The sequence below is a fragment of the Myodes glareolus genome, chromosome 25 (assembly GCF_982192425.1).
Source record: "Myodes glareolus chromosome 25, mMyoGla1.1, whole genome shotgun sequence".
Lineage (NCBI taxonomy): Eukaryota > Metazoa > Chordata > Mammalia > Rodentia > Cricetidae > Myodes > Myodes glareolus.
Window position 1 is genome coordinate 6,602,528 of NC_142050.1, and position 13,213 is coordinate 6,615,740.

The 13,213-nt window shown below is 39.6% G+C and overlaps 1 protein-coding gene across 2 annotated transcripts in view; it reads left to right on the forward strand.

Annotated features, from left to right (window-relative positions):
• The window catches only part of C1galt1 (core 1 synthase, glycoprotein-N-acetylgalactosamine 3-beta-galactosyltransferase 1), a 35,159-nt gene that overhangs the window by 16,831 nt on the left and 5,115 nt on the right, over window positions 1-13,213 (forward strand). For both annotated transcript variants that reach the window (XM_085683835.2, XM_048437197.3), the window contains exons 2-3: window positions 6,004-6,240; window positions 9,206-9,873. In XM_085683835.2, the coding sequence (XP_085539961.1) occupies window positions 6,004-6,240; window positions 9,206-9,873 (905 nt within the window). The remainder of the gene's footprint in view (window positions 1-6,003; window positions 6,241-9,205; window positions 9,874-13,213) is intronic.

Below are 13,213 nucleotides of genomic sequence, written 5' to 3' on the forward strand. Positions count from 1 at the left end.
GTTTAGTCAGCCTTCATCCAGGGACACCCTGGCTTGCCTTCAGTGGCTTTCTTTAGGTACAGAGACAAATTCCATAATCCATATCTTCTATCCTTAACTCTAAAGCCAGAACCACGTGGCCAAAGCTGCCAAATTCTGCTGCTTACTGGGGTTGGGGCATGGCTTCCTCATTCAATCACATCTTTACCAGCTTTTTGTCCTTCACTGCCTGAGCTTGGCTGTCCTGAAACTTGCTGTGTATACCAAGCTGGCTGCAAACTCAGAGATCTGACCAACTTCTGCTTCCCAGTGCTGGGATTAAAGGTGTGCCCACCACACCTGGCTCTAAATTTTTCTTTAATTCCATTTCACAAATTGGAAACTTAGCTGGGTGGGACCTTGCCCTGAGGCCACTGCTCCCTTTGTTTCATTTCTCAATCCATATATCTCCTTGAACACAGGCTTTACCTTCATTCCACTTCCTGGTGCTCTTTTTCTCCTCAGAAGTTACTTCTTGTAATTTACCATGCACAATTTACTCCTTTTCATTATAAATCTTCATTAGAGTTACCACTAATATCCATACAAGAGAGTCTAAACTAGGCTGTTTTGAGATTTCTTCTGCCAATACAGTTAATCCAAAACTGTTCACTTTAGTCTCAAGTAGACTCTTCAGACAAGGACAAAAGGCAGCCACTTTCTTCACCAAAATATCAAAAGAAGAATCTCTCTAGGCAGCATACTAAAATTCTCCTCTGAAATCTTTTGAGTGAGCCCCCAACATTTCAAATAACGCTTAGCTCCTCTGTTTTCCATGCTCCTACTAGTATGTCCCATTAAACTGTACTTAAAGCACTCCAAAGTTTTGAGTTTGCTTTCCTAACCCAAAGTACCAAAGTCCAAGTTCCTCCAAACAAAAACACGGTCAGGCCTATCACAGCAATACTCCAGTCCTTGGCACCAACTTCTATATTAGTTAGGGTTTTTATTGTTGTGAAGAGACACCATGAATATGGTAACTCTTGCAAGGAAAACATTTAATTGGGGCGTCTTGTTTCAGAGGTTCAGTCCCTTATGATCACGCAGGGAGCATGGTGGCATGCAAGCAGAGACATGGTGCTGGAGCTGAGAGTGCTACATCTTGCAGGTCACAGGAAGTCAGCGGACTCACTGGGTGGTATCCTGAGCATAGGACACTTCAAAGTTTGCCCCCCACAGTGACACACTTCTTTCAACAAGGTTATGCCTACTCTAACAAAGCACACCTCATAATAGTGCGACTCCCTATGAGATTATGGGGCCAATTACATTCAAACTACCACAAATATTGTTATAGAAAATACCCTATTTTTTAAATTGTCCATGAATGCCAATACAGTTCTGATTTGAACAAATCTGTTGTAAAGAGACATTTATAAAGGGCTTGCGTGATGGCTCTATTGATAAAGTGCCTGTGTCAGCAGTTTGGATTCCTAGTTAAAAAGCCAGGCGTGATTTGCACCTGTGTCCTAGCACTGGGGAGGCAGAATTGAATCACTGGGCTCAATAACCAGGTAATCTTGTTGAATCAGTAAGCCTTAGGTTCGGTGAGAAAACCTGCATCACAATCTAGTATAGACACTGTAGCACAGCTAATAAAAACCCCGAGAAAGATATTGGAATTCAACTTGAAGGTTAGAAAAGCAAAGCAGCCAGCCACTGGCTCTTACCTCTGCCTCAGACTGAGACTGAAAGCGAGACCTGTCTGCACCTCTTTAGTGCTGGGGTTAAAGGTGTACACCACCACTACCAGGCCTCTGTGGCCAACTAGTGCAGCTGCTAGGATTAAAGGTGTGTGCCATCACTGCCTGGCCTATATGACTGGCCTAGTGTGACTGCTGCACTGATCTTCAGGCAAGCTTTCTTTATTAAAACACAGATAATATATGTTTTAAATTAAATATAAGAGACACCAGGCAGCAATCTCTGAAGTTCACACATGTGAATGTGTACACACATTTCCACTTGACCATACATACATGCATGCAGCCTACAACATTAGAGCTAGTCTAGACACCTTGATTGTAGAAGACAGCAAGGGGAATTTGATTGCTGACTGAGTCAGAGTGTTATTGTTAGCCTTGATGGACATTTGATGATGGCATTTTATCTTATAAGAGCATGTCTGTGTTTCCAGAGAGACGTGTAGAGAATTTGATATGCAGGATTTACATTAGCATTGAAATTCAATAAATGAAGTAGATGTCAGGTTTTTTTTTTGATTTATTTATTTATTATGTATACAACATTCCTTCCATGTATGCTTGCATGCCAGAAGAGGGCACCAGATCTCATTATAGATGGCTGTGAGCCACCATGTGGTTGCTGGGAATTGAACTCAGGACCTCTGGAAGAGCAGTCAGTGCTCCTAACCTCTGAGCCATCTCTCCAGCCCAGTTGTTATTTTTTTTTAATTATAATACAGTCTAGTAGGAAGTCGGGCTTAGTTTAGCTCACAGTTTCATGGCGGAGAAGGGTTGGCAGCTTGACTCCCATGGCGGAGGGAGCTTGTTACATATCCCCAGGTTAGGAAGCAGAGAGTTCTGGCCTGTTCTCAGCTATAACTCTTTAGCTACTTTTCTTAGTCGTATATCTGCCAGGTAGGCCACAAATCCAAATAAATTTTAACACAGAGCCTGTACCACCATCTAAGAGTCACCTCAATTTTAAAAGGAAAGTATGAGAGAAAAATGGAGATGTATAATCACTTTCATGTGGTATGAAGAGAGAAGTATATTATGAATATGTAAATGTACCTCACAAATATATTAATCTGGAGCAAAATTTCAAATGCTAAGGTGAAACCTTTGCAAGATGTGACATTAAAGTACTTGACGACCAAAAGACAGTAGGGTCTTAGGGACTTTGTTGTAGACTCCAGAGGAATTCTAAAAGCCTGACAGCTGGGTGAGGAATTCCTCCCTCACTCCTGGTGTATGTGTGGGGGGGTGCTGTGACCTGATGGGCCTGAAAACTCAGCACAGCAGGAGAGACACATGGATAAGCACACCGCAGAGATATTGTGAGTTCCATTTCAGACGTATGCAATAAAGTAAATATCACAACATAAAATGAATCAAAACATTTTTGGTTTCTCAGGATATGTTACATTTACATAGTACAATAATTGAACAGTAACATTGTCTTTTAAAAGTATATGCAGTGATTAAACATAAAACACGTTATTGCTAGAAGACGTCCACGTCTCCAAGAGTGAGTCACACTCGAGTGGAAGGACTCATGCTGACTGCTGGAGAGAGGGTGATGTGACCATTTCTGAAAGCAAAATGATGTGAAGGAAGTGTGACACTTCCTTCTGTCACGTGGAAGCTGTGGGATAGAAACTGGTGATTATTGGACTTCCCTCAGAGTTGTACTGAGTTCTCTCATACCTCTGCCATGCTTTCTCAGCTGTCTTTATGAATGTTCTGAATCCTGTGTGGTCATTTGAGCAGTCTTCACTGTCTTCAGGGTTGATTTCCGTCTCTGGAAACTACTCTACCCTTTTGTAAGAATTAACTCCTCAATTATTAAAGTTTCACGATGAAATTCTAATCAGTCACATATTCGGACTTCTACTTCTAGCATGAGATGTCAGCATTCTCTGTCCACATCTCTAGTTCTCTTGCTATCCCTACCATACCTACAGTTGTTGCCTCCACTAGTCTTGAATTCCTTGGAATTACCAGAGGGTTCAAATCAGTTTCTTGTAAGATGCCTTCCACAAATCGCAGATGTTCCAGTTCGCATCAAGACTGTCGAATCCCTAATCCTTTCCAAGTAGTTTTCAGTTTCCTTAGGCCACATCCATCTACTGTCTAAAGCAGATGCACTCTTAAATAACTTTTGAAGCTCCTCATTGATTCACAGGCTTCAGAGTGGATGCAGTGTTAGCAAGTGTGAAAACAGCATGTTTTCATTGGTGTGGGAAGTTCTTCTGTACATGTGTTGTTTTTATTGGTAAATGAATAAAGAAGCTGCTTTCGGCCAATGGCTTAACAGAATAGAGCCAGGCTGGAGATATCTATATCTATTTCTATATCTATCTACACACACACACACACACACACACAGAGAGAGAGGGGGGGGGAGTAGGCGGAGTCAGCGAGATGCCATGTAGCCACCAGAGGCAAAAGCCACCATCTGGGAACCTTCCCTTCCTGGTAGGCCATAAGACTCATGATAAAATATAAAATAGTGGAAATGGGTTAGCCAGAAATACACTTAAGTTATTGGCCAAACGGTATAGCAAATAATATAGTTTCTGTATGATTATTTTGGTTCTGGGCGGCCGGGAATGAACAAGCAGCCTCCTACTACAATATATCTTCATCAGGTCCTGGTGGCTGGCCGCAGTGGCAGTGGATGGTAGTCTTCTGAAAAGGAGCCTTTTTCCTGAGAAGCAGGTCTCAGTACTATCACCCAGGCTTTGTTACTTCAGTCACACAATGCAGGAAGAGTAAATTTGGTATAATCCTAAAGAGAATCTGTAACGCTTTGAAGCCAGCATTGTCATCTCCTCTCTATCTGTGAAAGTCTCTTGTGACATCCTTTTTCAGTATAAGGCTGTTTCATCTACACTGAAAATGTTATGTAATGTAGCCCCCTTCGGCAGCCTCCACAGCTGGATCATCTGGATGACTTGCTGGAGTTTCTCCATCAGTATTTTCTGCTTCACCGTGCTTCTGTCTCTAGACCTGGGTCTAAACGCTGATCTTCATGATTTTGCAGCAAAGGGCTCTACTGTTAAACTGTTTCTCAAGGTTGACTTTTTAAATTTTGTTTTCTTGTCTGTAAAAAGAACATTGTGAGAATGAAAACTGAAATTATGTGTGGAGTACTTAGCATATGGTAAATGCTTGGCATTTTTAATTTTTTTTTCTTGGAAAATGGGAAATTCTATACTTAAGGCTACCCTCATTGGTTATTAACAAACTGTTGCAGTTACTTGGTTGTGAAGTAGTTTAGTGAGTATTCTTTGAGCCCCTGATGTTCTAGGCACTGTGCTAACTGGTGACATTCAGATGCTATGCAGGACTGTGTGAGCCAGTGTGTTCGCAGTGAGAGCTGAGCAGTCAGAGTCGGCATCCAGCAGTGCTGTGAAACAAGGATTTGGAGCAGGAGCATCAAACTTCTGTTCAGGGCTACGAAAAGCTTTGTTGGTGCCTGTTGCTTCTGTTGCAACTATCAACTCTGCTTGGAGTGGACGAATGGACATGAATGCAATTAGATACAACTTCATTCCGGAAGCAAGAGCCTGTGTCCCAGAACTTTGCTGTCTCTAACTCTAGCCCTTCCCTCGTCATTCCAGGCTGGGTGACTTTTACACCTTTTTAACTGCTGATAATCTATTATCTGTCAGTAGCACACAGACCAAGTATTAATTCCTCAGAGTTATGTTCTGTAGAAGTGGGCAATGACAGAGGCCATCCTATGGAGAACCGCATGCATTTAATTATCCTAATGTTTTAGATTTCTCATCTTACTTGTTTCTGCAAATGTTCGCTCTCCTTCATGGTGCTTGATCTCATCTTCGTGGTGTTTCTTCAAGACCACCAGTAGTTGTCCAGTCTTCTTCCAGAAGTGCTGCTGGTCCCTTCAGCCTTCTCTCCCCAAAGGCCGCCCTGGCTTCTCAGAGGGAGCAGGCTCTCCAACTCAGGAGACCTGGCTCTTCAGTTTTTTAAAGAACAAGATGAAAGAGACAGTATGTAGCTCACAAAGTGAAGGCGCTAGACTTGACAGTCGAGCGTGAAAGCTTGGCTCATGGCGGATCGGGTGAGAGGGCAATCCCAGGCTCTGTCCCAACAGCTTACAGTTGTTCACACAGGACTGTTAAAGCCACACACAGAGTCATAGATATCAACTGCCCATGAAAACTAAACCTCAGGATTTTTTTTTCTTGATAATGTACATCGCTTTATAATTTTATAACAGGATGCTAATTTTTAAATATTATTTCTTATTATTGTTATTATTCTTTTACAGAAATACACTCTCGGGAAATGGCCTCTAAATCTTGGCTGAATTTTTTAGTCTTCCTCTGTGGATCAGCAATAGGATTTTTTTTATGTTCTCAACTATTCAGTATTTTGTTGGGAGACCAGGGTGACACCCAGCCTAGTATGCTTCATAATGATCCTCATGCTAGACACTTAGATGACAGTGGACACAGTCACCTCAAGGGACAAGTGGACTTCAATGCAGACTCTAACCAACATAAAGGTAAAGTATGTATTGTAAGAAGTATTTGACTATTGAATGTACTGGGAAGTTACATAAATCTCATTGTATTGCTCTACAACTGTTGGTTGAAATGAACCTTATGTGTCAGATATTAAGGTGATTTTTGATTTATTTGTCTTGGGAGAAAAACCTAAGATTTATTTAAGAAGTTAATTATTTTAAATAGAAATGGTTCATAAACCATGATATAGAGAAAGATATGAGTTTTGGGAAATTTGTTTTAGGGTAGTTTTCTTATGGTTTATATAAACTGGGGTTTGTTACCCTAGAGAAACACATAAGATGTATATATTTTACACTTCTATCAGTGGTTAACTAATCATTTTTCTTTTTGAGGGTCAAAGAGGTATGAAGTAAGGATAGTAAGTAGATGTTACAGTGCCTTCATTTATCCTGGTTCTTATGCCTGGAACCAGACTTTCCTCAGAGGGGTCTTCTGTGGGGCCTTCTGTGTCTCTGTCCTTCAGCTCTGTCTGTCGGATGTCACCAGTTCTGCTGTTTCTTTACGGAGTTTATCTTCAGCCTCTCAAAAATGTATAAATTGAATTGTTAGTCCTCCCCACTCCCAGAATGGTATTCCCATGTTTTCTCCTTTATCTGGCACTGTTGGTGCAAGCTGGGAACTGTGAGACTGTGGAACAGTTCTTATTTTTTCATCTCAGTTGGTTTCAGCTATTACTGATTTCTAGCAATTCTACATTGCCATTTTCCAAAATCTCTTGCTCTTAGTCCAAGTAAGTTTTCTCCAAGACAGACTTCCAGCTACCTGAACACACCTATATTTGATTAAATTTCCCTCTGCCTCTTCTTGTCCTTTCTCTTAGTGAGCTCTTCCTGAAGACCCACGTTCTGCATTGTCTGTTCTGGAGCCACTTCATTTCTCCCTGTTTTGCCCACATGCTTAGATTCCTGCTCTCATTTAATAGTCCCCACACTTTCTTTTCTCTCAGCACTCATCTGTCCAACTGGATAGAGAGATGGCTCAGTGGTTAAGAGTACTGGTTGTTTTTTCCATAGGATCTGGATTTGATTTCCAGCACCCAAACTGGGGCCTACAATGGGGGCCCTCCATTTCCAGAAGGATCAGATTACCCTCTTCTGGCCTCCTTGGGCACTTCATGCCAGGTGGTTACAGATATGCATACAGGCAAAAATACCCATACTCTTAAATATATATTATTTAAAAAAAAGTCTTTCTACCACTGCATTTTTTACTATGCAACAATTACTGGTTTGCTTGTGAAGTTCCCTGCTAAGCTGTGAATTCTGTTCTGGCAAGAAATGTTTGTTATTCATATTTCCACTTCTGTTCTAGGATATAGTTGTTGTGTACAAAGAAACTAATAAATGAAGGAGTGAAAGGGTCTGCCAGATCCCAGTTGTGGGGATAAATCTCGTCCTCTATGCACCATTTTTGTTGTCCATTTTGGTGTATCTGTGTGACTAAGAGATTGATTTCTTAGTTCCATGAGCAGTGGAAGCTTTCTAACTACAGATTGCAGTCGCCTGCTCCTCTGGATTGAGTTCCAGTATTCCATGGCACGAGAATTCTTTCATGGCCACCTCACCTTTCCTTCTGTTCTCTTCTAGTCAGTTAACTAACAGTACCTCATTGTTAATCTTCTACAGGACCAAGGCTTCAACAGTGAATTGACCTGTACCCTTAAAAATGTTGAGATTTCTTAGGATTAACTGACATGTTCTTATCGAGTGTGACTTATAGATGCATACTGGTCTGTAACTAAACAAGTGTTGAAATCAGGAGTAAAGCAGGGATTCGTGAACTGATTTTGTCTAGATCTAAAAATAGGGGTGCAGGGCTTGCCCTGTACATATTCCAAAGCAGGGAGTTTTCTAATGATTAATTTTACCATGTTTATAGGCCTCTAACAATTGGAAATAAAGATTGCTACTTTACCACATCTCATTTTAAAAGCCCTGGTCTATGGCCACACACTTATGTACATATGCATGATACTAATTAAACTTGAGTTATTAATAATAATAAAAATACAAAGAGGACATGAAGTTGGGGGAAGAAGGGATGAGACACTGGAGATTTGGAAGGACATAGTGGTGGGTGACCAATATACACTGTATAAATGTATGCAACTTTCAAAGAAGAAAAATATATTTTGAAGGAGCCCTAGTCTAGATTTTCTAATTGAACCCTTCCTCTAGACCAGTGATGCTCATATTGTGGGCTGACAGATTGAGAATTGTTTACACCTAGGTTATGGATCAGTTTAAGTTTCTAAGCGCACTACTGTGTGCAGTAGGTATTTTTATCAAATCTCATTTGATGGTTATGATATTCTGCTATATATTCTGATGTGAGCCACCTATGTCTTTGCAAATGGTAGCTTACAGAGACATTGCTCTAGATAATTTCAGAACTCTAACCTCTGCCCATTGCTCTATTCTGTTTCCAACTGCTGAGTTTGCATTTTGGAATGAAGCGCACTTAGTATTACCTGAGCAATCTCAACCCTACATTAACTCCTATGCTTTCAGCTGATGTTATCATGAAAGTCTTCAAGAACACCTAGGGGACTTGTTGACATTTGTAACAATTGACTCATAACCTTCAAATGAACTGACTTCAGCTGCATGTTTGTTTTTTTTATTCTGTCTTTTAGAAACCCATTCACAGCAATGAGAAATTCCCAGAAATGTTCTGTTACTTTCTTTGTAGTGTTAAGTAGCGAGAGTATGTGAGATGGTCTTTGAATATAGATTGCTGGGTTTGCAATGGAGTATGCTACACTACTGCACTTCCAACCAACTTCCCAGAGGGTGTATTTTAGGTTGTATTTTCTCAAGGTCATTAATAACAGATGGGTAAATAGAGCCTTGGAAATAATTTTTGAAAAGTTTCTTGGGTATGATTTATTAGGATTTTATATCTGTAAAAATGTAACTCTTAAAAATGTTTGTTTGATAGATGAGAACACGGACATTGCTGAGAACCTCTATCAGAAAGTTAGAATTCTTTGTTGGGTTATGACAAGCCCTCAAAATCTAGAGAAAAAGGCCAAACATGTCAAAGCTACATGGGCCCAGCGTTGTAATAAAGTATTATTTATGAGTTCAGAAGAAAATCAAGACTTCCCTACTGTGGGATTGAAAACCAAAGAAGGCAGAGAGCAGCTCTACTGGAAAACAATTAAAGCTTTTCAGTATGTGTATGACCATTATTTAGAAGATGCTGATTGGTTTATGAAAGCAGATGATGACACATATGTCATACTGGACAATCTGAGATGGCTTCTATCAAAGTATAACCCTGAACAACCCATTTACTTTGGGAGAAGGTTTAAGCCCTATGTGAAGCAGGGATACATGAGTGGAGGAGCAGGATATGTACTAAGCAAAGAAGCCTTGAGAAGATTTGTAGATGCATTTAAAACAGAGAAATGTACACATAGTTCCTCCATTGAAGACTTAGCCCTGGGAAGGTGCATGGAAATTATAAATGTAGAAGCTGGAGATTCCAGAGACACCACTGGAAAAGAAACTTTCCACCCATTTGTACCAGAACACCACTTAATCAAAGGTTATCTACCGAAAACATTTTGGTACTGGAATTACAACTATTATCCTCCTGTAGAGGTAAGTCTAGAAATTATTATTACTTGTTTTAATGTATACACTGACAGTATAGCAAAGCAAATGAGAGTGGAGGGCCTAGCCAGTCATTTAGTAGACATCTGTTGATACCTTTGTATGCCAGCCACTAGATTATAGAAGTCAATACATGAAGTTCCAGTTTTCTTACATTCTACCCAAAGAGCTACAGAATCAGTACACACACTTAGAAAGATGTGACTTTAGATGATGGCAGGTGGTTCTCAACCTGTGGATGGTGACCCCTTTGGCAAGCCTCTGTCTTCTAGAATATTTACATTGTATTCATAACAGCAGGACAATTTAGTTATGAAGTAGCACTGAAAATAATTTTATGGTTGGGGTCACTACAACACGGAGAACTGGAGAACCACAGCAGTGAAGCTAATCAAGGACACAGTGTGACCTGGAATGGGCTGGGCAGCCATATGGAGGTGACCTGGAACCAAACTTGGGTAAGGCTGGCAAGCCGTGTAAAAATCTAAATAAGGAGCCATATAGTGATCAGGGTGAAAATTAAGGTTCAGAAAGGCCGGGTTCAAATCCTTTTCTTTCACTTCATTGTTGAATGATCTTGATGTACAAAATTTGGCTAATCTTTGGGCCTCAGTTTTTTCATTTGTAAAATGGTGTGATCTGTCTGTCATTAACCTGTAATTACAGTGTATTATAGCCTATGACAGTTTTTAATGATAAGTATGGCTCTAGTTTGTATCTTAATGTGCATTTCTAACAGTTGTGCCTGAATGACGTTGTCTTTTTTGAACTATCTCAATGTATACATCTGACTTTACCAAGTAGAAATCTTGTTGCCACACTTGTCTCAGATATTTTCATCACAACAGTCTTATAGACAGTTGAGGCCAGTGCACCCTTCCAGTCTAGTTCTCTTATCTCTTTCCCTAAGCTACACACTGCCAAGAATGAAATGTTAGTCATTATCATGTGAGCACTCATATTTCCATACATGTTGGTACATGCATCAATAAGTCAGCATTGTTTTGTAGATTTAAAATCAAATTATAGCACTTACATCTTCTTACAAATTTCCACTTTTACACATGATATATATTAACATTAAATTGATATATCTTTCTTCATCTGAGTTCTTTGTGACAATTTAATATATTAATATGCTATGATTAACTTTGCTGCTGATAGGAGAAACCCTATATGCCTATTATAAGCACCAGTACAGTGAATTACTTAATGAATCTAGGATTATAAAACCTTGCTTTTCAGACTCTGTTATTGATTAGTAATGCCTTGAAGCAAGTCAGTAATTCATTATGCTTCCTTTTCTGGCCCTAACATATTAATAGTACACTTCAGTGTACCACTCCAAGCCAGTATTTCCAAATGGTATACAACATTTTCTGTTTGCTATAAGGAAATTTGATATTTTATCTTAGGTTCTGAACCTCTTCCCATATAAAAATATACTCAAATTCACTATTAGAATCATGTAACAGATATACCCAGATACATACAGTATTTCATTAAGAGTGTCAGATATTCCATGCATGTATAGCAGCAGCAAAAGGACACAATGCCTGTCATATTGTAATAGAATATCCTTCCTTCTTTCTAAGAGTAAAAAGAGGGCCCTTTTAACAGTGTGTGCTTTATAGGAACAAAATAAAGTGTCTTCTACTTGAATCATAGTAGCTTTTAAATGGCAAAATGTTGTCTTTATAAAAATGTATTCTATTAGGTTGAAGATTCTAAGACAAAATGCAAGTATTGAAATTGTATAAATCTTATAAAATTTATCAGAAGGTTCTAAAACACACAGAATGGAACCAAATGTTTTAATAATTTTCCCTTTGCAGTGTGAATTACTGTTTTTAAAGAGTTTCTTAATATATATATTTTTCTCTGTAAAAATCACTAAGAATGCAAATTTTGTTGCTGTGTTAGAATTTTGGTTTGTTTTCCTTTGGTCTTTATTCTTTCTTGTGAGAAAGGAGGCCGGCCTTGAACTTGCAGTGGTCCTCAGATCCTGAGTGCTGTGGTTTCAGAGCTGTGCCACTGCACCTGCCTACAAAGTTGTTTAGGTAGCAACTTAAGATGTAAGATAGGTTGGTCAGAATTATGTAGTTCAGAAATGACAAAATGTAGTTTACTATCTATTTCAGGTATTTCTTCTTTTACATTAACTTTATTCTGTCTGAAACAGTGCACAGTTGAGATGGAGAGCTCCGAATTTCTCCGAATTGCTATAGGATCATTTCTTGGACTCTTCTAGTGCAGCTTCATCGTCTGCCATAGCATGGCAGACGGGTCGGGATCTGATTGTAGTGCTGTTGCCTTTTTGGGGATTTGACCCATATTGGTTTGAACCTTTTACCTTTAAGAAGTTTTTAAACCATTAAATGTGTATTACTCTCCCTCTCTTTGCTTCTGAAAGTGTTTTGGCAACTGTGATGTCCCTTTCTTTGCAGATAACTCATTAATTTAATGAAAATGCCCAAGAAGTTTTTAAGAGTCCTTGGTTAAATTTATAGTTTTCCTCAGATTGTTGTAGCTTGTGTTTGTTTTAGATTTACTTTATTTTATGTGTGACTATTTTGCATGTGTGTGTTCCCTGTACCCCAGCAGGTCAGAAGACGGTATTGAATCCCAGAAGTGAAGTTATGGGTGATAGTGAACTACCATGTGTGTAGGTGCTGGGAACTGACCCTGGGTCCTCTGCAAGAGCAACAAGTGCTCTTAACACTAAATATTCTCTCCATCTCCATGTGGCTACATCTTAAATATTCTCCCACATAGTTAGTATATTTGGAACTATCTTATTGGACTTTTTAACTAGCATATATGAAAATGTAGACAGTTTGTTTTCAGTGCTACTGGGCTCGTTCTCTACTGCAGTGTTATATCCTTAGCCCTTTGAGAACTTTTTAAAACCGCTTTGAATCTGCCTGTTGTAACATTGTTATATCTGATGATTTTGCTCCCTTGAAAGTCATACAATCTTCAAGTAACTTGTAGTTACCCACAAGGGGCTACTTTGTTTTCTCTTCAGTAAGTAGATTTTCATTTTTGCTTGTAACATGAGGGCCGGCTTGTTGGGGTTTCTGTCCCACCCAGCATACCCCAAGGAAAATCACACACAGGACTCCATAAGATTATAAACTGATTGGTCAATTAGGTCAGGCTTCTTATTTGTCCTTGTAACTTATATTAATCCATTATCATTATCTATGTTAGCCACACAGCTCAGTACCTTTCTCAGTGTGACAGCTCACATGTTGCCTCTTCGGTGGTCTGGGCAGGAATGGCGGAGGGAGGTTCCTCCTTCCTAGCCTTCTCCTATTCTCATTGC